Source organism: Plutella xylostella, chromosome 28 (genome assembly GCF_932276165.1).
Source record: "Plutella xylostella chromosome 28, ilPluXylo3.1, whole genome shotgun sequence".
NCBI classification, from domain to species: Eukaryota; Metazoa; Arthropoda; class Insecta; order Lepidoptera; family Plutellidae; genus Plutella; species Plutella xylostella.
The window spans coordinates 2,658,524-2,685,212 of NC_064008.1; the positions used below are offsets into that span (position 1 = coordinate 2,658,524).

Here is a 26,689-nt window from a genome sequence, read left to right on the forward strand (position 1 = left end):
GAGTATGCAGAGCTGACCGCCAACCTCCAGTAGTGGAGAGGCACTAGAAGAAGAAGAAGAGACTAATAATCAAGCAGTTGCTCACACGGTCTAACTAACCTGTGGTCTTTGTGTACCACAGAACACGTTTATTCTGTGTGTCAAATAGTGACCAGCCAGTCCTGTCACTGTCACTGTCAATGTTTTTAAAATGTAACGTTCATTCAGCTAAAGTGTTAAAGTTCAGTTTTATTTTGTATTAATTAATTATTTCCACAAACATCCGTAATATGAAAACAATATAATTTCTTATAATTTAATCACCATTTAATCTAAATCTACCTCTATCACCGTTCACCGAAAACACCGCCAACTTGCTACAATAATCCGCGCGAAAGTGAAACTTTTCCCCGCAAACCATCAATTAAAATGTTATCGTCTACGGACTTAGAAAGGCTAATTACGGCTAAGAAGCGGCAGATACAGAAGGAGAAAACCGTGCTTGGTCTAGCACCGCCAGAACCCATTGTTGTGAGTTATTGCTTGTAGTTTTTATCACAAATCTCACGGTCCTCTCTTCACCCACTATTCAGTATACACCTGTTGAGTTTGCCGCTCTATCGCATAGTTTTATTGATTTTCTAGCATCGACGGTTGCCGGCGGCAGTGTATCGATTCTCGCCAGTGCAGTGGTGTGCCTAATTGTTTGTTTATTCACTATACAGTCTTAGCACACTGTTTTCTTAGTAAATAATAGAACATGGACGTTTTGGTGCTTTAACTTGGTCTAGTTTTTTGTTGTTGAGTTAGTGATTAAAGTTGTTTTGATCGTAAGTATGTTTGTATTGTTATTGTGCTTAGCGACCTTGTCTCCCAAAGTTTGTTTCATCTTGGATTATGTTTAAAATTTAAGCTTTTATGTTTACTTTGAGCTCAGATGTTACACCTTAAACTACTTATTTAATTTTGAATATTAACAGAGAATGTTCAGTGTGAGAACTTAAACTAATATTTATTGAAACATTTTAATTTAAAACACATACTCTCCATTTTTTATTAATAACCTCCTGACCCCGAGAGGTATATCATTACACTGTTATTAAATTGAAAAAATATTGAAAGTTTTAACTACTCCACTGTTTTGTCACTTTCTGGCAAAGAACAAATTGTTTAAGGGATAGGTACTCTATAAAACTTTAAAGGAATAACAGGGATACTCCATAAAACTTTTAATATAGGTTTTTTAAACTATATATAATATTTTTTTTCAATGTCCAACTCATAGCACGCCAGGTGTCAGGAGGTTAATAATATACCACTTTTAGCTTGGTAGTCCACTCTCTATTTATTGGGCTTTTAAAAAGCTTTTGATTTGCCCATATTATAAAAAGTTAGGATCATACCATAAATCTTCAAGTTCATTTTACAATAAGGATAAATTCCTTAATTTTTAGAAACAAACTTGCTAAAATTTTTACATGCATTTATGTTACTAACAAATAAATTGACTCTTTTAAGTATAATGATAATGAGATTAAAGGCTGTCTTAATTTTCGACCCCTTACACCACACATCTAAATAAACCAATGACTTTTTAAAAGCTGAACTCTTGTCTCAAAAGAAAACTTTTTTAGTCAAGGCTTAAATGGAAATTTTCTTTAAACACTACCATTCAAGATCTATTTCTAATACAAATTTTCTTTTAACAACCATGTGCCATGCCTCTGAGCAGTTAGTGCATAATTGAGGAAGTAGGCAGCTCATGTTTTTCTATGTACAGCTGGCTATGGCCAGTGGAGCACAGTTTTTATTCATTGTGGCCTATTTCTTTACTTCTCAGTGTGCTATGTTGCCCTTGTACAGAATTTCTTGAAGCTTGCAATATTTACATGTACTTTGGTATATTTTATCTAAAAAATAAAGTTAAACTACAAAACTTTATCATTTTTACTCAATCAAGGATTGTTAACCTAAACTTTCCAAGAACTGTACCAATTTTGTGAACAGTAATGTTAAAGGGAAATTACTTTTTAAATACAGGCAATTGAGAATCCCAGATTACATAGCTTTAAATGCTGGAAAAGAGGTTTTTACACATTGAAAAAAGTGGGTTAATATACTTCTATTGAATAGGGTTAACTAATAATAATTACATTTCTTGAACATGCTGTATAAGTGTGAATTATTATGGCCCAGTAATAGCTGTAATATTAGTGGGCTATAAAGCACCATTAAGTACGATTTAACATATTTTATAGGTACTGATTTTCATTTGCTAGACTTTTAAAAGCTTGCCTTGTGATAATAAAATATTTGCAAGGTACTTGCTCATTAAAATAGGTTAAGGTTTTATTAGCTACTAGCTGCTCCCCCGCGCCTTAAAAAGTTTTCCCGTGGGAATTCCGGGATAAAAGTTGCCTATATTCTTTCTCAGGGTCTCTAGACCATATGTATACCAAATTTCATTCAAATCCGTTCAGTAGTTTTGGCGTGAAAGAGTAACAGACAGACACAGTTACTTTCGCATTTATAATATTAGTTAGGGTTTCCGCGAGCTTCCTTTGTCTTAAAAAGGGTTTTTGTAGAAATATAAATGGGATAAAAAAACCCAACTAAATACCGATTTTCAACCTTAGTTTCACTGTGTTCTCATACATGATTTCTTCCAGACAACCTTTGGGTTAGAAGACAGTATAGGCATAAGCACCTGCAGTTAATTACCTACATATCATATTCCATGTCCAATTGTCCATGCATAGACCAATCATGGGCGTACCCAGGTAGAGGCAGGGGGGGGCAGCTGCCCCCCCCCTAGCCCTTTCAAACCTGAGATTTTTTTCTATCATACTTATGTTCAAAAAAGCATAATATCGCTTTATAGGTATATGCCTAAAAGTGCTAGGGAAAAATAATAAAAAAAAACATAAGTATATTTTCCGTTTTCCTGGAAAAGTCATAGCACATTCGTGCTATCTGGGTTTCAACACCACTAAAACACATTTGTGCATTACGATCTTTTACGTAGGATACCTACTTAATTGACTGAAATAAAAAACAAAAATATGAATTACTTAATCACTTTCTTAAATCAATCATTGCAACAAACTTAGCTTTTTGACTTATTTTTTTATTCTAATGAGATAGTTTTGACTTCTATCACAGAAATGACAACTTTAAAGGGTGAAATATTAAAATAAATCATTATTAGCTCAAATCTTCAGTTTCAGTCTCTTTACATAACTATTGAAAATAATAATAATGATAATCATAAAGGGGCAGGGCAGCTTCTGGCCAGCTGTTGGGCATTAGGGACTCCACCCATCAGATTCCAGAGGGAGGACCTCTGTTCCTCATCTCTGGCTTGCCTTTAATATCTTGATGTCCATGCAGAACACTGAAGAGGAACGGGATCTCCCACCTTTTGCTTGGCTAGCTTGAGTTGTGTTTCTCTAGAGCAAAAACGCTCGTAGAAGGATGTGATACCCAGTAAGGTATATATTATATAGGGATATATTGACCGATAACTCGATTATCCTGAGAGCTGTGGAATACATCTCCATCCATAGTACCTCATGACATGTTGCCCCTTGCTGCTACGTCACTGTAATGTGCTAGCGACTTTTTTGGGGGTTTACTGTGTCTACGAGTTACCCCCTGCCTTTTTATCCGTATGTGAATGTATAGGTCAGACAGGAGCCATAGTCCTTCCATAGTCCCAGTTACCCAGTCCATTTAGCACCCCATACCATAACCAGGTCAGGATCAATGTTCACCGCTATTTGTGACAAACTGACCTCAAATATCAAACCCACTAGAAGATAAAATAAACGTAATTTTTTCGGAATTAAAAACGTTTGTTACCTACTCTGCGCAAAATGAAACAGGTACCTATGAGCTGCCCCTCCCTAGCTGAAATCCTGGGTACGCCCTTGAGACCAATGCCAAATACTGCCCCTGACATCGTTATAGATAAGCAAGGTTTTAATCTGTATCAAATAAGTACCTACATTATGTGTATGAAATTATTAATAGGTATACTATATCTACACACACATACCATACCCCAACATAGGCCAAGGTCCACTTTTGGTTTAACGTGCCGTTTCGCGTTTTGCTGTAGATGTCGTGTTGTCGTGTGGGATCGACTTACGCCTTTTTCGTACAACCATTGTGTTTCGGAATTGGGATACCAGCGATCTACCCAACCCCCCAACACAACCTATTTATGCTACAAATAGGTACAATCAAGTCGCTCCTTCACGTAAAATTACTGAACGGACTTGAAATTTAGGCCTTGTTTCACAATGTCTGGTTAGTCAAAATAATAATAACAGATAGTGACAGCATGTATTTTATGTCACAGGTAGCCACTAACCATACAATGTGAAACAGGGCCTTAAATAGTATCTAGGTATACCGGAAGATACCATGGATAAACATAGATATATTATGAAGTTGGATACTTTTGGTTTTAAATTTTCCACAGTGAAGCTCGTAGACAGCAGCTAAATATGAATTTCAGTAGTCTTAATAAATTGTATTTTCTTCCAGCTACAAAATGAAAAGCAGACTCCAGCCCCGATCCCTTCAGAGGCGTCGCCAAAACAAGTGAAGTTCACACAGGACTGTCCACTTAACAAGCGCCATGAGACGACTGACGCCGCGGCTGGTGAGGCGGCCAGAGAAGACACTGATGAGGGCATACCACCGGACTTAGAGCGTTATATACGGGTATGTACCTATATTATGTACTTACAGTTAGTAGTTACTTAGGCGGGTAGGCAAAGGTAAATTGCTGCACCGTTGTTGCTTTAGGCCAATGTTATGATAGGCCCTGTAATAAGAGATGAGCCTATATTGCCATCCTTCGGGAACGTCTAATTTCTAAATAAATTTCTGGCCCTGTCGGAACGAAATAGGGACCCTCGGCGTAACAGTCGAAGTTTTTAAGATCGAGAAGTCTGTCAGCTAGATCCCTTAAAATGACGAAACTCTGATTGACTGTGAAGCCGGTTTAATGGACAATATAGGCTGTTAACAGTTCATATACTTACTAGTTATTATGCAGATAAGTTTTCCTATAAAACATAGGCATTAGGTTGGTACTCCGTAGTACCTAAGTCAAATAGGTAGTAATAGGTACATAAAATTACCGCGCATGAGCTCATCCCATCTTTCAGATGTCATCGATACCTCCCATCCGCGCATTGCAATCTTGCCTCTAAAAATATCAGTGCTAAAGATTACTCTTCAATGAGGATTATCAATGCGTATCCACTGCAGTGTGTGACATTGAGAAGTAAGCTTTGTTTTGAACCGATGACCTCGCGTAATAATTGTTCACGTATCCTTATACCCTAGTACCTACAAGAATACCATAACAATGCAATGATTTCCAACTTTTTAACTAAGTTTGCCAATATTTGCACTATCTTACGTCATACTGAACACTCAGCGGACAGACGAATTGAAAACCTGCTCCTTTTTTATGGTCGGTTAAAAAACAAACTGCTTGTAGCATAAAATTTAGGAACTACCTATTTAGTTTACCCTAGTCCTCAAATGTACAACACAATACTTCTTAATTAACTCAGTGTTATCAGTTTCAAGGTTACTAATAATATATATTACCTCATACCTCTGCCCACATCACATTCATACGTGTTACTGAAACTACCTTCAACAAACTAACTATGAAGTGCCTATAAATAACTTTATTATTTTTAATACTATTTTACCTACACTTACCTACTAGTTTTCTAGTTTTAGGGATAATGATAAGTCAGTAAGGCTAACCCGAGCCAGGCGTCAAAGTCGTCAAACCCGGAGTCTTTTGGTATTGTCATCAGCCAACCGTAGCCTACTACTAGATATAGGCCTCTACTGAGGTCTACTACAGCATCTATGTTTGGCCATCTATAAATCCATTCACATGCTAGAGATGGAGAGAGAAATAGCAAAAAATATTCCCCTCTCACACATAGCTATCTAGAGCAGTGTTTTTCAACCTTTTTCATGATGCGACCCCCCTGGTATAAAAAAAATTTTCGCGACCCCCTTGACCCTTTCAGTTTTTCTATCATGTATGTGTATGTTACAGTATTCCCAATATCCATTCCATACGACGTATTTATGGTCTGCATGATTAGGATTCGAAGTAGACATACTTAACGGATTTAAAAACGATTTATTTTACAATTACACACATCGGATACGTGTGGCCATTGCGACCCGGAATTTCTTTTTGGAAATTAGCTTTTTCTTTCTGACTTTTATGAGCATTTAAATATCTTGAATAAAAGTTTTCAAGGGTGAAATGAAAATGAAAAAGACAAAATAGTTACCTGGCTTTACTAAAAAATAAATACTTGTAGTCGTCGTCTTTGAACCAGGCAGGAAGGTCTCCCACGCTACGTTTGCCTATTCGTGGTCTGTACTCGAGAACTCTTTTACCCCAACGGTTATCGGTTCTTCGGTAGATATTACCAGCACACTACCACTTCAGCTTGCATATTTTGACAGCTACATATGTCAGTAATCTTAATCCTCTGACTGACGGAAAACCTCATTTCTGATACGATTTATCAGAGAAACCCCAAGCATAGCTCTCTCCATAGCACGCTGAGCGACTGGACTACTCCTAACGTCAGTGCCCACGTCTCTGCACCGTACGTCATCACTACCAGGACGCACTGGTTGAAATATTCAGGCTCTGAGGGATGGCCAAGGAGAATATGTACTGACGAAGTTTCCCGAATGGATTTCAGTTGGATGCGCCTTGCAGCCTCCTTGTCGAACTTGCTTCTGCCTAGCCGAATAGTCTGCCCGAGGTAGACATATTCTTGCACAGCCGGCTCCGGTTCGATGTGAGCATTGATGACTTTCGTCTTGTCCAAGGTTATAACCCAAGCCTACACGTTGGGAAGCAGCATTTAGGCCACTTCCATCATCCAGCTGAGTTCCTGCAGACATTCTGCCATAATAACGATGACGTCCGCGAAGCAGAGGTGTGACATGTACTTGCCATTTATACATATGCCATGTCCAGCGGCATCGTACAGACACCTCAACACCTCGATATACCGCCAGTCGATTTGAAATCTCTGCAACGCTTCCAAAATTGCGCATGTCTCGATGGAGTTGAAGGCGTTTTCATAGTCCAAAAAGGCTAGATACAGAGGCTGATCATATTCTTCGGTCTTCTGTGTAATCTGCCTTACTGTGTGGATGTGGTCTATTGTACTAAAACGCATTTAAGAAATTTTTAAGTAAAAGTATTTTTAAAGTAAGAGTTTTTCTTAATAAAATAATACTAATTGTCTTTATTGTTTTTTTACTAAAGTACCCAGTTTTTTCGCCCTTTGGCGACCCCCCTATAGAAGCTTCGCGACCCCCCGGGGGGTCGCGACCCACAGGTTGAAAAACACTGATCTAGAGGACTAGAGGTATATTTCATGTATAAATATGTGGGGACATCTCACACACACATGTATGTATGTTTAGTGTTTTAATAAAGAATACCATCCTATGTATATTTCTTGCTATAGCATAAGCAACTTGCAAATCATCGTATCAAGTCTAACTAATTCAAACAGATTGAGATCCACCCACACCCAATATTATTTTTGCCGTGGAGCTAAGAACAACGAACGACAAACATGTTTTTACCCTTCGTGAATACATTAATGTCAGTAAGGTTCTTGTCCCCACATTTAAAGTTCATTAGACTACATAACTACCTGCTTCTTTAAGGTAGTCTTATCTGGAGGTTTGCTCTACCTTTGAAAAATATAACGAACGAATGCTGTGGAAGTGCTATTTGGAAGGCTAAATAAGACGAGTCGTGGTTAGCGCAGCAGCGAGCGTTTTTAACTTAGTTTTTCGTAGGATACGAGTAGAGTGACCTCCCTGTCTACCAGTAATGTTAGGACAGTTTAGAAAATGATTCATTTATTTCTAGGTAGGTAGGGACTAATACAAACCTTGCTAAAGATGGGTGCAAAATTTATGTCTTGTTCCAGTTTAAAAAGGCGGACTATATATAAATTTAATATATATTTAATAAACTGGGCATAATCATGTTTCATTAAAATCAAATAATCCTTTCAATAACAATTTGATATAATTGCCGTAACATTTCAACGTCCATTAGTTTTTATAATAATCCTCCTAGATTTTCTGGTACTCTGGCAATCTCTCAACTCGCCTTCGTAAAGCTTTCAGAAGTATTTAATCTATTTATTAAGTTTTAAGCTTCACAGTCCAGTCCGCCATTGCGTTGCTGAAACTATTACTAGGTATCACAAAATAGGGTCAGACAGAATTAAATATTTATTAAGTATAGAATTCTCAAGAGGAGCCTAAGGATTTCTTAAGGATGCATACGTAAAACTACAGTATACGATAAAAACCTAGATTATTAAGATTGGTATTCCTACCTACGAAAGTCACCCAAACTTACCCATCAATGTTATCAATTGTCGATGATTAATTTGATACATACCCAATAAAGTAAAAGATTTTCGAAACCCAAAATTAAATTTAATCCTCCATAATTTTGCATATTTCCACGCATCCAGCGCAAAAGTACCAGGATCGCACGGATCCAAGGAGCCAAGGAGCCAGTCGCCCGAACCACAAGCGAAACACAAGCCGTATAGAGCAGTTGCATGTTTTGTTGCTGAAACTTTGCAAATTGCTGAACGGCGTTCTATTTTTGAAGAGCAATTTAACGGTTACGAAGAAATTCTTAGATGGGAATTTCGATAGTAACTAATAGTGGAAGTTAAAGGTTTTGTGGTGGTTTTTTTAATAGTGATATAAAGGTGTGTTGTGGTTTGATCTGTGAAGTAAATTTTGTGCTCTGAAAATTTTAACTTGATCCTTCATAGTGCTTCGTAATTCAAAAGGTAAGGTACAAATCCAGGATACTTATGTACCGTATCTTCCATCCAAAGTCCAAAGGTTGTCTGGAGATTGCTTTAAGCAATAAGACAGCCTTTTTGTACTATTATATTTGTAAGTTTTGATTTAATGGTGATTGATGTAATACTTATATTATTAGGTCGATTCAAAATCATCCTTAATTATTTCTGAGACGTAGAGTGACATAAATAGGCATTTCTGTATCCTGGCCCTGTAGCACGGGAAGCGATACGCGCACAATAAGACACATATACTTGATAAATTTTAAGCGTCTAAAATGCATGCATTTGTATCAATTTCCTGATCGCAGAAACAAGACTGTAGTGCAGTTATAATAATATCTATAGCAATACACAAAGAGCTTTTAAACCGAAAAATAAGATTTCCGTGACTGTATAGTAGAGTTTACTTTTCCTCATACAATATCAACAAGAAAACTATTTAAGGGGAAGCTAAACTCGCGGTAAAAATCTAAAAGTACCTACATAAGAGTTTCTGTTGCCCTATTTTTATGCGGTGACCTTAAAGCTATCCGAAAGTGTTGTATCATGGAATATAAAAGCCATATCATGCTAATATCCTGTATAATTTACCCCATTGTGGGGGCTTTTGTATTACAATCTCACATTAACCTTTTTTTAAATGACGACAAAATCCTAGTCCTAACGAATATTATAAATGTGAAAGTAACTGTGTCTGTTTGTCTGTCTGTTACTCTTTCACGCCAAAACTACTGAACGGATTGGAATGAAATTTGGTATACATATGGCCTAGAGTCTAGACCCTGAGAAAGAACATAGGCTACTTTTTAACCCGGAATTTCCACGGGAAAACTTTTTAAGGCGAAGCGAAGCTCGCGGGAACAGCTATCCATACATAATCCTTTGTCCTAAATGACTAAGATCAAAGCACAACCCAAACCGCTGAGTCTAGAAACTTTTATGTTATAAGTTTAACGTATCTGTCTGTAGTGTAGCTTCCAAACAGCTGAACCGTATTCCCTTTTGTTTTATTATGGTAATTAGTAATGTTACCCTGAGTGTTCTTAGCCATATTTTATCAAAATCAACTTAGCCGTTCAAAGGTTATGCGAAAAGTCAGCGTTGAATGTCGGGGGTTTTTAACGTTGGTTAGGTTATAGGTTAGTATAATGAAGTCCTTGACAAAAACATATTTATTTACACAGATTCAAAATAACAGATAAAAAGAATTGTTATCAACTTTAGGTCGTCAAGTAATTCAGTAAATGTATCCGTTGCAGACTGCTCCCTGCTCCCCTTCTTTACAGAATGAAACGAGGTCTTATGGCCTGGCGATAACGCTGATGCGTTTTTAAGTAGAACTGTGATACCATCTGTAGGTTTTCTTCAATACGTTAGGTACCTAAAAAGAGTTCTAGGATTTAAGGTTCTAAAAATCTCGTAATCTGAAGATGTAATTTAAGTACCGTAAGAAGGTTTTCGAATATTGAAAGGTGAGCTTAGCTTAGGTATGTTGAAAAGCCTAATCTTCTACATATGCGACAGTCGGTTTTAGGTACATAGTTTTATGTTTGTGCTGCTGTCCGCTGCGTAACAATTTACTTGATTGGTAGAACAGTAGGAAGTAATAATCGTGAGATCACAATTTTTTGTCGCCTCAAATATTGGTAACTGCTAAAGTGATTCTCTCTGTAAGCAATTCATCATAGGCTCATCGATAAGTCCACTATGATTCTATTCTTTGCCATTCTATCGGTAATCTAATACACTCACGGGCAATGAAAAAGTTCCACTCACAAAATGCCGACACCAAACCAAATTTTTCAAACATTTAATTTAAAATTTGAACAAAATATTAGCGTTTTTAGTTGGTAATACCCGGATGCTATGTTAAATGTACTTCAATGTTGCAGAAGTCGTCATTAAGCTAGCCTTTTCGGTTTAGGAATACATCGGTGCTTTTCTCAGTCGTACCTTTTCATAGCCCGTGATTGTATTTCAGCACTAGTGCCACGAGCCACTAAAATAACCCCATACCTATAGGCGGAAAATCTCATCTAAATAACACACCCTACTGAACTAGTCCACAATATTCAACAATTAGCCCTTCCACTAGATCTGCGTGTCTGTCTGTTGTCTGTGTGAATCAGGACACACCTTGTTGGTCTATAAACTGTGGCCATTACACCTAGCTACGTAGCTACAGTTTACATTGTAGGTCATTTCTGTACCTACTTATTTATACTGTACTTAGCTGTTTATGGTTAAATGAAGATGTATTTTTCATTTTTTTCTCGATTATCCAAAATATGAGTAGCTATTATAACATTTCACAAAGGCTCGGTCAATTAATTTATTATTAGAAGCCTAATCGACATCCATTGCTGGTCATAAGCATACAATAGAAACTAACTACCTACATATGGGTGATATAGGTATGCCTATGAATGTTTTTGTTAACTTACGGCTTATCTGTAACATCAGATACAAAACTTTACAAAATCAAGGGTGCACTTTTTGGCATCATTAACTTTTACTTACAATAACTTTTCAATTTTTAAAATCTTTGACTAGCTTATATTATGTTGCGTTTAATAAATGCCTCATCCTTCTACCTACCTAGGTAAGTATATTATAGAACAGTTCGATGAGGCAATAAAGGTGTAAATGGGCCGGCCCAGCCCACAGTTTGCCGCACCTTATCATACACACCCCTCAGGCGTTAAGGGTGGTTCGGTTTAATGAGAGCAATATAATTTGTAACACTTTTAATTGTAAAACTCACACCTTGTATAGATAGATAGATAGAATACACTTTATTTGTACACCAAAACAGAATAATAACTGTATACTGTGGTTCACGTAACTTGACCAAGAATGGGGATGGGACACAATGTTTTCAATGTGCTCATTAGATAAAAACCAAGCCCTGTTTGATTTATTAATGTAGCTGCTGCCTGAAAGTAACAAGCTTAGGTATGTGTATAATAAAATAGGAAATGAAACAGGAAAATTGATCAAGTTACATAGTCTGATTGATGGGTAGGCAGAGGTGCATATTATATGGATGGAACATTCGAGCACATCCAAGAATCGAGAACAAATATCTGTCACAACGTAAAGTAAAATAAATGGTTTAGCATTTTTCAATGGTCAGATAACACTTATCTGACCATTGAAAAATCAGCCCTAAGACATGTATAGTATCTAGACTAGACGAATCCTATACCTAGTACTGAAATGAATTTTCCCTTACCTAAAACGTATTTCGTCTTCCAACCCCTTGCCTCGCGTCTTCATTATTCAGCCCGGCTACCAGGGCCGCAGACTTATTGAGCAGTTTCGTGATCGTGACTCCAAGCTCCAGACGTGTGCTAGAAAGTTATAGACTTCGATGTTGACATTTATTGGTGTTTCAGTTACTTACGTGTTTTGTGAATAAAAGTTGTTTCGTGATAAAATTATAAAGAGATGTACAGATATTTTTTTGTGTCAGTAGTGTGAGTTTGCTGGTAAGTTTTGTATTTTGGAAAAAAACACACAGTCACGCCTTGTACTCCCTTGCGGGGTAGGCAGAGGTGCATTGCTGCACCCAGCATTTGGTGGAGAATTTTCATATCTTTTTCGTGTGTTGTCAATAGCCACTTATTTTACAATACCTAATTTAGATTCCATTTTGACAAATGCCCTATATGTTTATCTATGTCATTCGACGCAGTGGTTACAGAATCTGACATGCTGAAGGTCCCGAGTTCGGACCCGGCTCGGCTGTGGCAGTAGGTAATTTATTTAAAAATATTCCCTCTCGGATCTTGGATGTCTAAGTGCCAATTTCTCCATAGTCGGTTAGAGCATAACCAGGTATTAGTGGCTGACTTCTGACATATCTGTCAACAATTTTATATGGAGATGACGTATAAATGATTAACTAATCCCGTCGGTTAGATAACCGACTACGGACAAATTGGCACTAATGTCTATTGTTTTATAATCTCCCACCCGCCTTCCCAGCGTGGAGATGCCATATCCCTCTATAGTGTTGGAAGATGTCCATATTCTGTTGTTCACTTTTACGGACAGTGCCATTGCGTTTTTGCTATTCCGCCATTCGTTGTAGCCTGTAGCCTTTTGCAGATACCAATCTACAGCGGTGCGGTATTGCAACAAACAATGTATACCTACTTATAAATTTTACTTCCGAGACAGTACTATCTACTTCCTGTTTGTATAATTGTTGGTTTTTATATTTACGTTCTTACCAATTTAGTTTAAATAATTACTTATTAATTATGCTAATTATGGTGGCTTGGGGTTAGGAGACCACGAACGGGCAAGCGTAGCATGGAATACTAGCTGCTACCGCACCAAGACCGACACATTAGCAAATGATTAGGAATTAACAATCCATAAGCGGCGTCGCTCGACTGTCAAACATCTGTCAGATCGATACAGGTAACGTCAGATTTAACCAACGAGCGACGCTGCCGCTGCTTATGGATTGTTAATTTCTAATGTTCGATGGTGGTAACGCCACTGGACCGACGACCTTAGACAGGTAGCTGGTAGTGGCTGGATGAGGAACGCCGAGGACAATCCAGAAGTGGATGAAGCTGAGCTGATGATGAAGATAATTTTATATGTTTTCGAGTTTACAAAAAATACCTAAATGACATTTGTGATATAATTACATTACAATAGGTATGTTAAACTAAAACCCTTTGTCAATTCACCCTTTTTAATAAGAGTGTGTGACGACCTAAAAAAATAGGTTAAAATTTGCATTTACGCGTACACGTGGTAAATTAATATTATACAGAGAAAAATATTAATAAGTCTGCCATACATTACAGTTATTACATGGTCACGAGTTAAAGAAAAAGTAATCGCCCATATTTTACCCGTTGCCGAGTTAGCGTTGTCTATCTATGGAAGTTGTAACGTTTAACGACACTGTTTTACTTATTCAGTACCTAATTACTTAAGCTGTCACCCCCAATAGTTTCAGCTGATGATAATCTAGGTCATCTTTAACACGCCCTACATTTTAAACACTAGACAGAACTAGGCATTAAGTCCGGACACTAAGTTTCGTGTCGACAGGCGATTCCAGTATTCTTGAAACTGTTAAAATGGCACAAAGTTTGTAACGCCCCGCCCAAGGCTTTCAGTGTTTCGATTCTGGTAAACAATGGGGAATTATTGGAGCCTCTTCAGTGAAATAAGTTTTTTTTCTGCTCCAATACTTAGTGCAGTGGTAAGAGTCCTACAAATTAATAATATGAATGATTGCGATTTCACTGATTAACGATGATGGTAATGGTATTACAGTATCTAGGAAATTTTCCCTTAGGATATTTGGCATATTTGGTCTAAACTTATAGAAATGTATAAATTACGTACGTACATAATATATGTTTAAGCAGAATGGTCCTTCCGTATGAGGGTTAATTGTTTAAATATTTCGTGTTACTAAAGTTTGTTAATGTACTTTTGTCTGCAAATGAAGGTTACATTTGCTATTTGGCCTCGACTCGAATTTTCTGAGCTTTTCGCATGTGTTATAAAAATATTAGCTTATTTCCTTTATTAATAATATATTAAAATGGTCTCAAAACACGCATAAAGCTCAGGTAGGAGATGAAAGCTTAAATTCTGCAGATGTTATTGAACCTTATTTAACATTTTAATGCCTTTGATAAATCTGGTTTTAGGGATAATAATATCGGTTTCTGAGTAGGTATTTAGCTTAGCATAAAATAAATACACAGATCAATATTTATAAATTATATAGTCAGGTTCATAGCTAGCTTAGTGCCAATTTCTCCATTCTCGGTTAGAGCATAACCAGGGAGTAGTGGTAGTGGTTAACTTTTGACACATCTGTCATGAATTTTATATGGAAATCACGTTTAATTTATAAATCAATCCCTGTCGGTTAGATAACCGACAATGGAGAAATTGGCACTTAATATAAAGACACTTTTGTAATTTTCAAACCTTTACTTTTAAAATAGACTTTTGACAGTATTTTAGCTCACTAGAAAAATGGCAAAGCAAAGTCCAGCATAAAAACTATAATCGATGGAAAACGTCTATCACGTGAACCCAATACGCTTATCGCATCCATCATAGTAATCTGCATGTTTTGACACACACATTATAATTATAAACAGCGGTAAAAACTTGACTTTCTTCGTAGTAGGGTTCCGTGGTGAAATGTGCAAAATTTATACATTTCTCGTTCACCTTACGTACCGCCATCGGCATTAATGTGTGTGGGTGTTATAAATAAATAATAATAAATAATTAAATTTAATCATTATGAATCCACAGCGCTGACCATCCGTCAACAAGCATCTGTCAGATGCTAGAAAGTTATGTCAGATGGCAGCGCTGTTAAAAGATTGTCGATTGCTAATGTTGGATGGTGTGTAAAGGGTGTCGAGTGTGGTATTCATGAGTTGTTATTATGTGAAGCACTATCTATGAAATTGATGATGATTTGCCATTTATTTAACGCCACAAGTTTAAGATGTGTAGGTAGGTACTGAACTGAACTCATGTAGTTTTGTAAGACAACGATTGAATTGAATAAATTGTTTCAAATGAACATGGATTATTATGACCTCTGTTATCATCTTCCACGCATTTATCAAGTTTACTCAGGATCCTACTAATATTATGAACGCGAAAGTATGAGTGTACATGTTTGTTGCTCTTTCACGCCAAAACTACTTAACAGAATTTGATAATATTTCGCATACAGAAAGCTTACACCCTGGATCACCATATACCTAGGCTATTTATTATATTTATAGGAAACTAGCTGTTTCCGCGCGCTTGGCTTCGCCTTAAAAAGTTTTCCGTGGGAATTCCGGGATAAAAAGTAGCCTATGTTCTTTCCCAGAGTCTAGACCGTATGTATACCAAATTTCATTCAAATCCGTTCAGTAGTTTTGGCGTGAAAGAGTAACAGACAGACAGACACAGTTTATTTCGCGTTTATAATATTAGTTAGGATAACTAGTGATATACTCATCCTGTAGATAAACTCAACACTCTGGCCTCCCACATTCGCATCCAGACACTACCGGCTATGGTCTATCCAGTGGGCAGAAAGGCGTCCCACGCTAATTCCTTGTTTTCTATTTCAAAAGTAGTGTACCCAATAACGGCATTAGCTACATCTTTCTATCTCAGGGTCTAAATGTAATTTTACACTAAATACCTTATTGTAATAAAAATGAAATATTTTATTACAAAAACTATTTCACCATTACATACACATGTTGCTTGAGTGATATGTAGTCTAGAGTAAGCTATCCTTCCAACCTTTTCAAATTAACCCTTTTTAAATTAACTACAAAAGAGTACGGAACCCATTTCTTCACTGTGTGGCACACGCTTGACCAATTTCTGCTCTCCGTAGTATATTGTAAGTTAGTTCGTTAAACGTAATCAAGTTATTAACTGGAAGATAGATTAATAAGTCACAGGCACGCGACGTTAAGGGGAAGTTTGTGTGAATCTAGAAATTAGATACAATGGAAATGATTCAATGTAAAGTAGCAAAAGTCATTTTTTTTTAAGTTCATCCTCTTTCGGTTTACAATTACCAATTATCCTTACTAATATTATAAATGCGAAAGTAACTGTGTCTGTCTGTCTGTCTGTCTGTTACTCTTTCACGCCAAAACTACTGAACGGATTTGAATGAAATTTGGTATACAAACGGTCTAGACCCTGGGAAAAAACGTAGGCTACTTTTTATCCCGGAAATCCCACGGGAAAACTATTTAGGGCGAAGCGAAGCGCGCGGGAACAGCTAGTTTTGTAATAATCACTATTAAAAAGTGTGTAAGTCTAATTAATACCTACTTTTATCGTAACTAAACTGCGCAGTTTGTTTAGTGTTGAAATTCGAATACTTTGTTACGATATATTTTCATACACAGGTATGTACTAGGACTATTGTTATTTTACTTTCCCTAATCTTTAAAAATATCCCTGCATGCATACGTTAAATAAGTTAGGTCTTGGCGTTTCCCCTTAACATACCTACATAATAAATTAATAATCATAAAACACCTCAAACACAGGCCACATTCTCTTGTTTCTTGATTAACAAGACAGATTGAGGTGTCAAGTAAAGCTTAATTTCGTATTTAGTTAAAAAAATATGTTACTTATAAATCATTTAGAAGACCATATTTTTTTCGTCAAAATTAATATTTCCGACCTTGATTTTGTTATGGATCACCCACCTCCGTATACCGATTAATATAATTCCGCTGTTTGGTAAAATTTCGACGTTCGAGCAGAATTTCTTATGGCTTTCATGACAAAGGGCTGTTATAGCAGGGTGGATGTTCCCCTTGCTTCATTTGTTATCTGTTAGCTATTCACGCAATGGTTCAATCAAGGACGAATATTCGCAGTGTCTTAATATATCAATATGAACGATGGCTTTGTTTGAAATCTATAGATTCTGATAATACCTTATTTTTCGCGTACGCGTCCCATCGCCTTTTAAAGGTTTCCCATGAGAGTTCTGGGATGTAAAATACCCTAGAGCATTCAGGGATAATATTGCTTGGTAGGTACTGAAAAATAATCAATTTTTGAAATTCGTTCAGCAGTTTTTAGTTAATTTGATTAGCTACAAACATACAGCATAAGCATATTACTATGGCTACTGTGATAAATTTCAGAGCTTAGATCAACATTACCCCGCAAATGTACCAAGGCAGCATAACCCATAGACTATAAATTTCCTATTGCCCTCCAGCGGCAGCGCTACAGCGCTACTATCTGTCTGCCAAGGCAACATAACCCACCAGGCTACTCCTTCCAGCGCTACATAGGGCTGCCTGTCATGCTGAAGACAGGAGAGTACTCTATCAACAACTCTACATAATTAGAGATACAAACATATCAGTGATAAATTTCATAGCGTCTGCACCTCAAAGGTACCATGGTATCTTTATTGTCACTAAAATAGCAAAACTGACAAGAATTACGTGTAAACTAGGAATAATAAACAAGGCGCTACGGAAAAAGCTACATATTGAGTTAATTAATACGGTTTCTCGTGAAAAATACCGGAAAAAAATAGTATATACCTAAATAACCACTCGGTTTTTTTAAAGTTGAATGGTACCTACCTACCTCTACATACTTAGATATAAACATTTCAATGATAAATTTCATAGCGTCCGCACCTCAAAGATACCAAGGCAGCATAACCAAACAGCCTATTTCCTTCTTCTAGCGCTCTAAACTCTGTCTGCCCCGCAAAAGTACCAAGGCAGCATAACCTGACAGTATCTAATACCCTCTATATCCGTATTCCCTCGCAAAAGTACCAAGGCAACATAACCTACCAGGCTCCTCCTTCCAGCGCTACATAGGGCTGCCGGTCATGCTGAAGACAGGAGAGTACTCCCCCAACAACCCGGCGCTGCGCGGCGCGGCGCCTCGCCACAGAGACGCCTTCCTCGGACTAGGAGACTATGAGCAGAGGAGCAAGACGCTTAGGAGACTCCGGCAGAGGGAGTATAAGGAGTATCTGGATCAGGTAAGGAATTTGTATTCTTTAAGTTTCAGCCGTGGAAGTAATAAGTACTTAGTAAGTACTTATCACGTCCATGGTTTCAGCTATGTAATTCAGTAAGATTTTCTGCGCAAGGCTAAAGCGTATACGCAATCGAAAGATGGTGCCGTTTATTTCTCTTCTTATTTACTGTCTGTCGTGCGTGGCACTAGTGTTGTAAAATCATTTCCACCACGTCAATATTATGATATGATGTTTACTCAGCAGTTCGGTGTAAAAATAAATACCTACATATTTTCTTACACTAGAAGAGTAAGTAATAAAAAGACAGCTTAAAATCAGAAGATCATTTAAAAAATACCAGACACCCATAACTAAACTGACCATCTCTTCTATTCCAGCAAGCGAGAAAGAAGCAAGAAGAAAAGGAACAAGCGGAAAGAGAGCGGCGAGAGCGCGAGGAAAGAGAAAGAGACATAGAAAGACTGCAGCTAGAACGGCACAGCGATATCCGTACGAGAGAAAAACAAAATGCCTTCGCAGAAAGCTATGAGAGTAGAAAAGTTAGTTATAATAAAGTGGATACAGGTGTTCAGACGAATGGCTGGAAGAAAAATTACTCTGTTGGCGTGCAAACTGATGAGGCTGACTTCTTTCATGTAAGTTTGATTGATTAATTATATCCATAAAATTGGTGTTAGTTTAGTAACTTGTTCTGCCGTGTTTTTATGTATACCTCAGTGTAAATTGTGTTTTGAATCACACTCACACACAGGGTTGGCTCTTGTCTGCTTCGTTAGGGACCAGTCTTTAGCTTTATAGTTCTCTTTTACACTCTAGTAATAGGATCTTATAAACCATAAGGAATGTGTAAAAACTGGGCTACGCCATTGGTGCTAAAGGTACCGCTCGCACTCTTGTCGATTCGAAAGACGGCCATTTTGTTCATCTCTCATGATAGGATGTGTAGTTGTGTACCAGGGTCGCATAAAATACAGGCGCAATTTCGTTACAGTCACGCCAAATGCCACCAACTGAAGTTTAAATAATTCGCATTATGGTCGTGGGTATCAGGATCGCATAACTGAAATAAACTAATCATCATGAAAGAAAGTACCAGGATCGCATAACTCAAAGAAGCTATCTCGTTTCAGCTCCACAAAGAACACAAGACACAAGCGGAGAGAGAGCTCTCTCCTCGCACCGTGCAGACAGCAGAGCGACACATCAACCCGGCTGGGTGCTTCATTAGGGAACATTATGAAGGTAAATACATAATAAACTTACATAGAAAGCGAAAAACTGACTCATTGTATAGAGCGTTCCGATTGCAGGTACCTGGTAAGATTTATGTAGTGACCTCCCAGGGAAGCATAGATTTGTGGATATTATGTGTAATCAGCCAGATAGATATCTAAACAATCATACAGGAGTTGTGAATGAGCAGGATATAATTTTACATTTCAGAAACTAGGCGCTAGACTAGGTATATCTATTTATTTATTTTTAAAGTATAACTTAACTATCTTTCTACCTTTTTTGGCCTAAGATTTATTTGCCTAATCTCGTATTGCATAGTAACGTTTGGTCAAAATCTCGTTTCGCCGAAAATCGTATGGCATAAATCTCTTTTAGTAAAAAGTTATTTCGCAATGACAAATATGACTTTTAAAAAGCATTTGAGAAGAATTTATTTCAATATCCAAAATAATTGTTAAAAGCCGTATTGTTGAGAAAACTTTTATGGACACCTGATGTTATTATTATATTTTGATTTAAGCGATGCAATATACTGTTTACTATTGTTTATATATAGTGTGTTTATTACAAGTTCCGTTGTTTGTTTGCATAATTATGTTTAACGTAAGTGCATGCACAGGGACAGGCTGAAAAACAGCGTTGCGTTGCTGCCCTGCAGCTCGCAGCAGATGCTGAGTCTGCCCCTTTTTGTCTCTAATTTATTATTAGTTTTAGTTTATTTTCATTTTAATATGTGTTATGGAGACAAATAAAAATATTTTTCTTTCTTTCTTTCATAATATCCGAAGAGTATAATCAGCCTCTGTGTCTAGCCTTTGTTGACTATGAAAAAGCCTTCGACTCCATCGAGACCTGGGCAGTTTTGGAATCCTTGCAGAGATGCCAAATCGATTGGCGCTATATCGAGGTGTTGAGATGTCTGTACAATGCCGCTACTATGACTGTCCAAGTACAGGACCACAAGACAAGACCTATCCAACTGCAACGTGGAGTGAGACAGGGGGATGTGATATCTCCGAAACTGTTCACCAATGCATTGGAAGATGTCTTTAAGACGTTGGACTGGAAAGGACATGGCATATGTATAAATGGCGAGTACATGTCACACCTCCGCTTCGCGGACGACATCGTTATTATGGCAGAATCTCTGCAGGAACTCAGCTCGATGCTAAGTGGCCTAAATGCTGCTTCCCGACGTGTTGGCCTCGGTATGAACTTGGACAATACGAAAGTCATGTACAATGCTCACATCAAACCGGAGCCGGTCGCCGTTGGTGAGGCAACAATCGAAGTTGTGCAAGAATATGTCTACCTCGGGCAGACTATTCGGCTAGGCAGAAGCAACTTCGACAAGGAGGCTGCAAGGCGCATCCAACTGGGTTGGGCTGCATTCGGGAAACTTCGTCACATATTCTCCTCGGCCATTCCTCGGAGCCTGAAGACAAAAGTCTTCAACCAGTGCGTCCTGCCAGTGATGACGTATGGTGCAGAGACGTGGACACTGACGGTAGGACTGGTCCACCGATTTAAAGTCGCTCAGCGTGCTATGGAGAGAGCTATGCTTGGGGTTTCTCTGATGGATCGTATCAGAAATGAGGTTATCCGTCAGAGGACTAAGGTTACCGACATAGCTGTCAAAATATGCAAGCTGAAGTGGCAGTGGGCTGGTCATATCTGCCGAAGAACCGATAACCGTTGGGGTAGACGAGTTCTCGAGTGGAGACCACGAACAGGCAAACGCAGCGTGGGACGCCCTCCTGCCCGCTGGACTGACCACCTTAGGCGGGTGGCGGGTAGTGGTTGGATGAGGAAGGGCGAGGACCAAGTGTTGTGGCGCTCCTTGGGAGAGGCCTATGTCCAGCAGTGGATGATTATTGGCTGATGATGATATTTCGCATAATCTTGTTTAGCCTAATAATGGTATAGCCAAATCTTGAATAGCCTAATAATGCTATGGCATAGGTTATATAAAGTAATAATATTAGATTGGCTTTAACTTTGATGGAGCGTCTGCCTACTACTAGTCCCTACATAGCGCAAACTGGTGCCTTGTATTGTGGCCGCTAAGTGGGAAACGCTCCGCTCCGCTTCGCTGCGCTCCGCTTTGCTTTTGACGAAAATGTGCACCTAACACGCTCCTCCTCGCTTTGCTCGTCGTCGCACCTATCTTTAGGTTTCGATTCCATAGGTTTAATGGCGTTTGTAATAATTATAATGGTCATTCACTTTCGATATTTTGGTTCGGGATGTAGGAGAAAAATACCACAATTTGTACATTTAAAACATACTTAATATAGTATTTGTAAAGATAATATTAGGAGAAACAAGATTATACCAATACGAACAATTAGAGCAAACGAGACTTAGGTGTTTCAAGTTTGTGCCAAAAGAGTTTTAGACCAAACGAGTCTTATGCCACATAAGACTTGGCAAAGTGATGATTCTACCAAAAAAGTTTAGAAATTACGAGTTATGCGAAACGAGTTTAGGACAATAAAGATTAGGCCAGATGAGGGGAACCCCTATCTGACATCTATACCTACACTACAACTATAAATTATGTTTATCAAGTTTTCACCTATGGGCTGAATAGAGAATTTCCAAGTCATGACATTATTAATTTTATTCCTCCAATTTCCCCATAATAATAACCTATAACTTAACAATTCCTCAGACCGAGCCGGCAAGTCGAACCGCGCCAAGTTGATGTCGGACCTGACGCACACGCGCGCGCCCTCGCTTCTAGACGCCGACGCCATACAGATGAGGAACCAGAAGGCTGAACAAGTGAGATATACAGGGTGTTGTATAAGTGGTATAGTAAGCCGGAAGAGGTGATTGAGCTTACTCAGAATGATCGCCTATATCACCGCCTATCGGCTTACTATACATAATTGTTCTTTGACAGAGAGGGACAAAAAGTTCAATAGCTGAAATGTCCCATAAGTAACTTTTCTATGAACAAGGGGGATAGTATATTATATTCCTTGTAACTGGTAGAAAATTTAAAATATTTTATTGGTTTCGAACCTTAAGTGAATGGTGAAATATGTTTGTAAAAGTCTTTGTTTATTTTAAATAAATTATTTAAAACATAACATAATATTATGTTTCATTGTATAGAAATATAAATGTAAATTTTCCAGGAAGCAGCAAAAAGAAAACAATACTACCAGCAAGATCTCAAGAATCAGATCGAGGAACAACAGAGGATACGAGAGGAAAGAAAAGCGAGAGAAAAGTGAGTTAAAATGCATACCATAATGTACAGTTCTCCCATATTAATAATGCGCATGCAAATCTTCGCAAACTGTCGTATTCCCGGAAACACCCGAATCAGTGCCTTAAACAAAGCACTTGCATTTTGATCCTTGTTCGAAAGAAATAGTAGTCAGTATCATGTGACACATAATCGAAAACAATTTGGGCGGTCGGTGGCTGTCACCGATCAGTCAAGGGTCTCAAGGTCAAGATCAATATTACTTTTGTGGAATTATATAGAGCTGCAATTACACATCGTTCTTGTTATTTTTTTCAAATGTGAATTTAATTTCAACTTTAATTATTTTTGACGATGCCATATTATGAGGCACATTTAAGAATAAAATATGCGACACATTGATAGACTTCACTTTGCCAATAAAGCCACACCCAAAAGACCAAGTTTGTAATTGTAATATTATTGTGAATGATCAGCGCTGTAAATACTTTTGAACTGAGATTTAAATGTAAACATTTTTATTAATGTGAAATAATCAGTGCTGTTAATACTTTTGAACTGAGATTTCAATTTTTTTATATAAACCTGTGTTTGAAATCCATTTCTCCTTATAATATAAACCTTGTGTTATTCAAACCTTCTTTCATCCATCTTTACATCAGCTTCAGTAAGACACTTGAAAAGTACCTACTGTAACATTTTAGAAGTAAATTTTAATATTATGGAATATTATGAATTATCGAATCAAATGTCGTTACTGATAAATCAATTATCTCTTTTAGCACCAATTACATAATTCTACTAAAATTTCATGAAAAAAATGCACTTAACCACTCTAAATACATAATAGTTTTCTAACGCTCGGGAATACGACCGTTGCCGAACAATGACGAAGATTTCTATGTGCATTATCAATTTTGGGGAACTGTACAGTAGTAAACTATTTTTATAAATATTTAGTAGGTACATTGCTTTTGATGGTTTAACCATAGAAGTATACGAGCCACTTCCCAAACAAAAGAAGTTATATGACTACAGACATACGTAAAACTTATAAAACCTCTCTTTCGATGTAACCTATACGTTTCAACACTCGTCCATTATTTTAATAACCAATAAAGCTCTATCGAAATACTAAATGATACTTCGGTCGTCCGTCCATCGGGCCGGAGGCCGTCCCACGCTACGTCTGCCTGTTCTCTAGGTCACGCATCTACACCATGTCCTTATCCTCCAGATTGCTGGAATGTTCTCAGTCTCTCATCTATACTAATTCCTTACAGGTTGCTAGAACAAGCGGAGATGCGTCGCTTGGAGGAACAGCTCAGGATGCTGAGGACCGCTCAAGACAAGGAGGTGAAGAAGAACGAGGATGTGACGACCGCGGTGAGTGATAGCATCTTATAGACTGTACAGCACATGCTGAGTCAGAGCCATTTTGCTGGCGCAGTAAACACCACATTTTTTGCACTGAAATATAACTTTTTGGTTTTACTGTAATTGTATTTGCACTGTTATTTATTCGTGATGTGTTTATTTAGCAAGAATATGATGTATCTGTATCTAATAAGGCAATAATTGAATGCAAAACGTAATTTCAAATATTACCGTTCCCACAGATGAAAGAAAACGCCAAACAGTTTGAGAATAAGAGGACAACGCTACAGAAAGAGATAGAAACAGAACAGAAATCCTTATTCCGAGCGGCGTCGCAGCCCTCACACATACCCAAGAGAACGATATACACGTCCAAAAGCGAAAACACACACAAACTACCCACATTTTACTCTAAAGCACCAGAAAATAGAATTAGACCAACCTTTTCCACTAATATTCCAGATAACTCCATCTTTTCCCCAAACTACGATGTAGATAAATACTTAAGAACCAACCTCAATCCAAGCACAGAGAGTCTTATGTTCAACGGACTGAGCAACTACGCCAAATCTGAGGTCTCTAGCAAAGATTTGTTCAAATCGAACTCTGAATATTCGATAAAAAATCAAGAAGTGTTAGGAACTAGGCGGTTTAGTTTTGATCCAGATTTCGAAGACAATTCTACAGTTAATTCTAAAACGGTTGTTGAAAAAGCATTAGTACACAACCCGCCAAAAGACGTGAGAACATACGAGCCATCATTCCTAAGGAAAGATATAAAAGACTTGATAGTCAAAGAGAGGGATTTAGACGAAACGCCTATACCCGTTTTGAGGCATTCGCCGAAAATAATTATAGATGATGACGAAGTGGTAACTGCAGCTAAAACAAGCGAAGCGATGAAGAAATTAGAAAACAAATGGAAAATACCAGCGGTTAAAAAGAATGTGCTAAAGTCTTTGCCTACAAATGAAGGGAAAAATGTGAGTATTCTAACGCAACTCGGCTCTATAAGGAGACAATTACAACTTGAACAGTTGAAATTGGATAAAATGTTGGATAAGAAGAGTGATGTTTGAATTCATTAATAACCGTTATTGGTGATTTATCCAGGAAGGTGGGTTTGATTTGTCCCTTTTTGTGAACTCAGGGTGTGGGGTAGAAACCATTCTTATTATCTTTGACCAAGTTCTTATAGGGATATTTCTGAATGTGATGTCTTTTGAAGACTTATCATAGAAAGGTGAATTTGTAATGGATTCCTTCCAATATTGGATGTAAGTTTAGAGGTAGGTTGAATTTTAATGAGTATGTATATGATAAGTAATTTTTAAATTTTTATCATTTAGATAATTAGAATTAATAGGATTTAATCTGGGCAGTGATTAATTCATAAATATTTTAATTAATTTTAGTGCAATTCAGGTGTAAGTATTGTGATTTACGCCCCATATTTTAATGAATAAGTACATTTTAGAATAATTTTAAATATTGCATAATAATTTTTAACTATTTTATTGTACAATGCCAAAGTTTATATATCTGTTAAATTGTTGGTTTAGTATTTTTATCAGTTTATTTATTTGAAGCATGTTTATGTGGCATAATTTATATATTAAATTAATAAATTTAAAAAATATGTAGGTAACCATGGTAGCCAATTATGGCTGTGGGTGTGCATTTTTTTATTAAAATACGTTCAAGGCATGAAACTTGAATATGAACGAATATCTTTTAAGTGCCTATATATTTATTGAATAACTTTGTTGCGAATAAGTTTTTTGTCCGTCCAATCGCATGATTTTACTATAAAAGGTAATAAAACTAAAGTGTGCTATTCTAAGCTAAAATCCCACATGTTATGTGTGATAGTGAAATGATTCCTAGAATGCCCTTTGGGTTCATCCCTTCCTTGCACAATTTTTGGTTTCTTACTGTAGTGCCAAAAGTAATCTTCCCTAATTCGAATAGTAACCGATTTCAAATCGATAGTTAACTAATTAATTATACTTACATTAGTTTAGTTAATAGCATTAATGTTAAAAGTGCAGTTATCAATTTCATTCAATTATTATAATAGCATTTTTTTTATCACGGGTAATGTTTTAGATAGTGGGGTCTTTAATAATTAGGGGCCGTCCATTAATCACGTGAGGTCGTTTTTCTCATTTTTTGACCCCCCCCCCTCCCCCCTGGTGATATTTGGTGAGGTTTGGGACCAACCCCCCCCTCCCCCCTCTGGATCACGTGTATTTTTTTGGAAGTTTATGAAAAGGCCATTTTTTACTAGAAAAAATATACTTAACGAAAATTGCGTTTTGAAATAAAAAATATTTGTATATTTGCAATAAAATTTATTATTTTAATCCCATAAATCCTACCTACCGTTAAAAT

The 26,689-nt window shown here is 37.3% G+C and overlaps 1 protein-coding gene across 1 annotated transcript; it reads left to right on the forward strand.

The window, feature by feature from the left end:
- The first annotated feature begins 197 nt into the window (after window positions 1-197).
- On the forward strand, window positions 198-25,924 carry LOC105386013 (myb-like protein X). Its single transcript, XM_048631165.1, has 9 exons — window positions 198-510; window positions 4,531-4,710; window positions 18,286-18,462; window positions 18,840-19,001; window positions 19,593-19,704; window positions 22,373-22,485; window positions 22,845-22,939; window positions 24,202-24,304; window positions 24,538-25,924. The coding sequence occupies exons 1-9, from the start codon at window positions 409-411 to the stop codon at window positions 25,372-25,374; spliced, it is 1,881 nt and encodes a 626-aa protein (XP_048487122.1). The 5' UTR covers window positions 198-408; the 3' UTR covers window positions 25,375-25,924.
- Window positions 25,925-26,689: the final 765 nt, after the last annotated feature.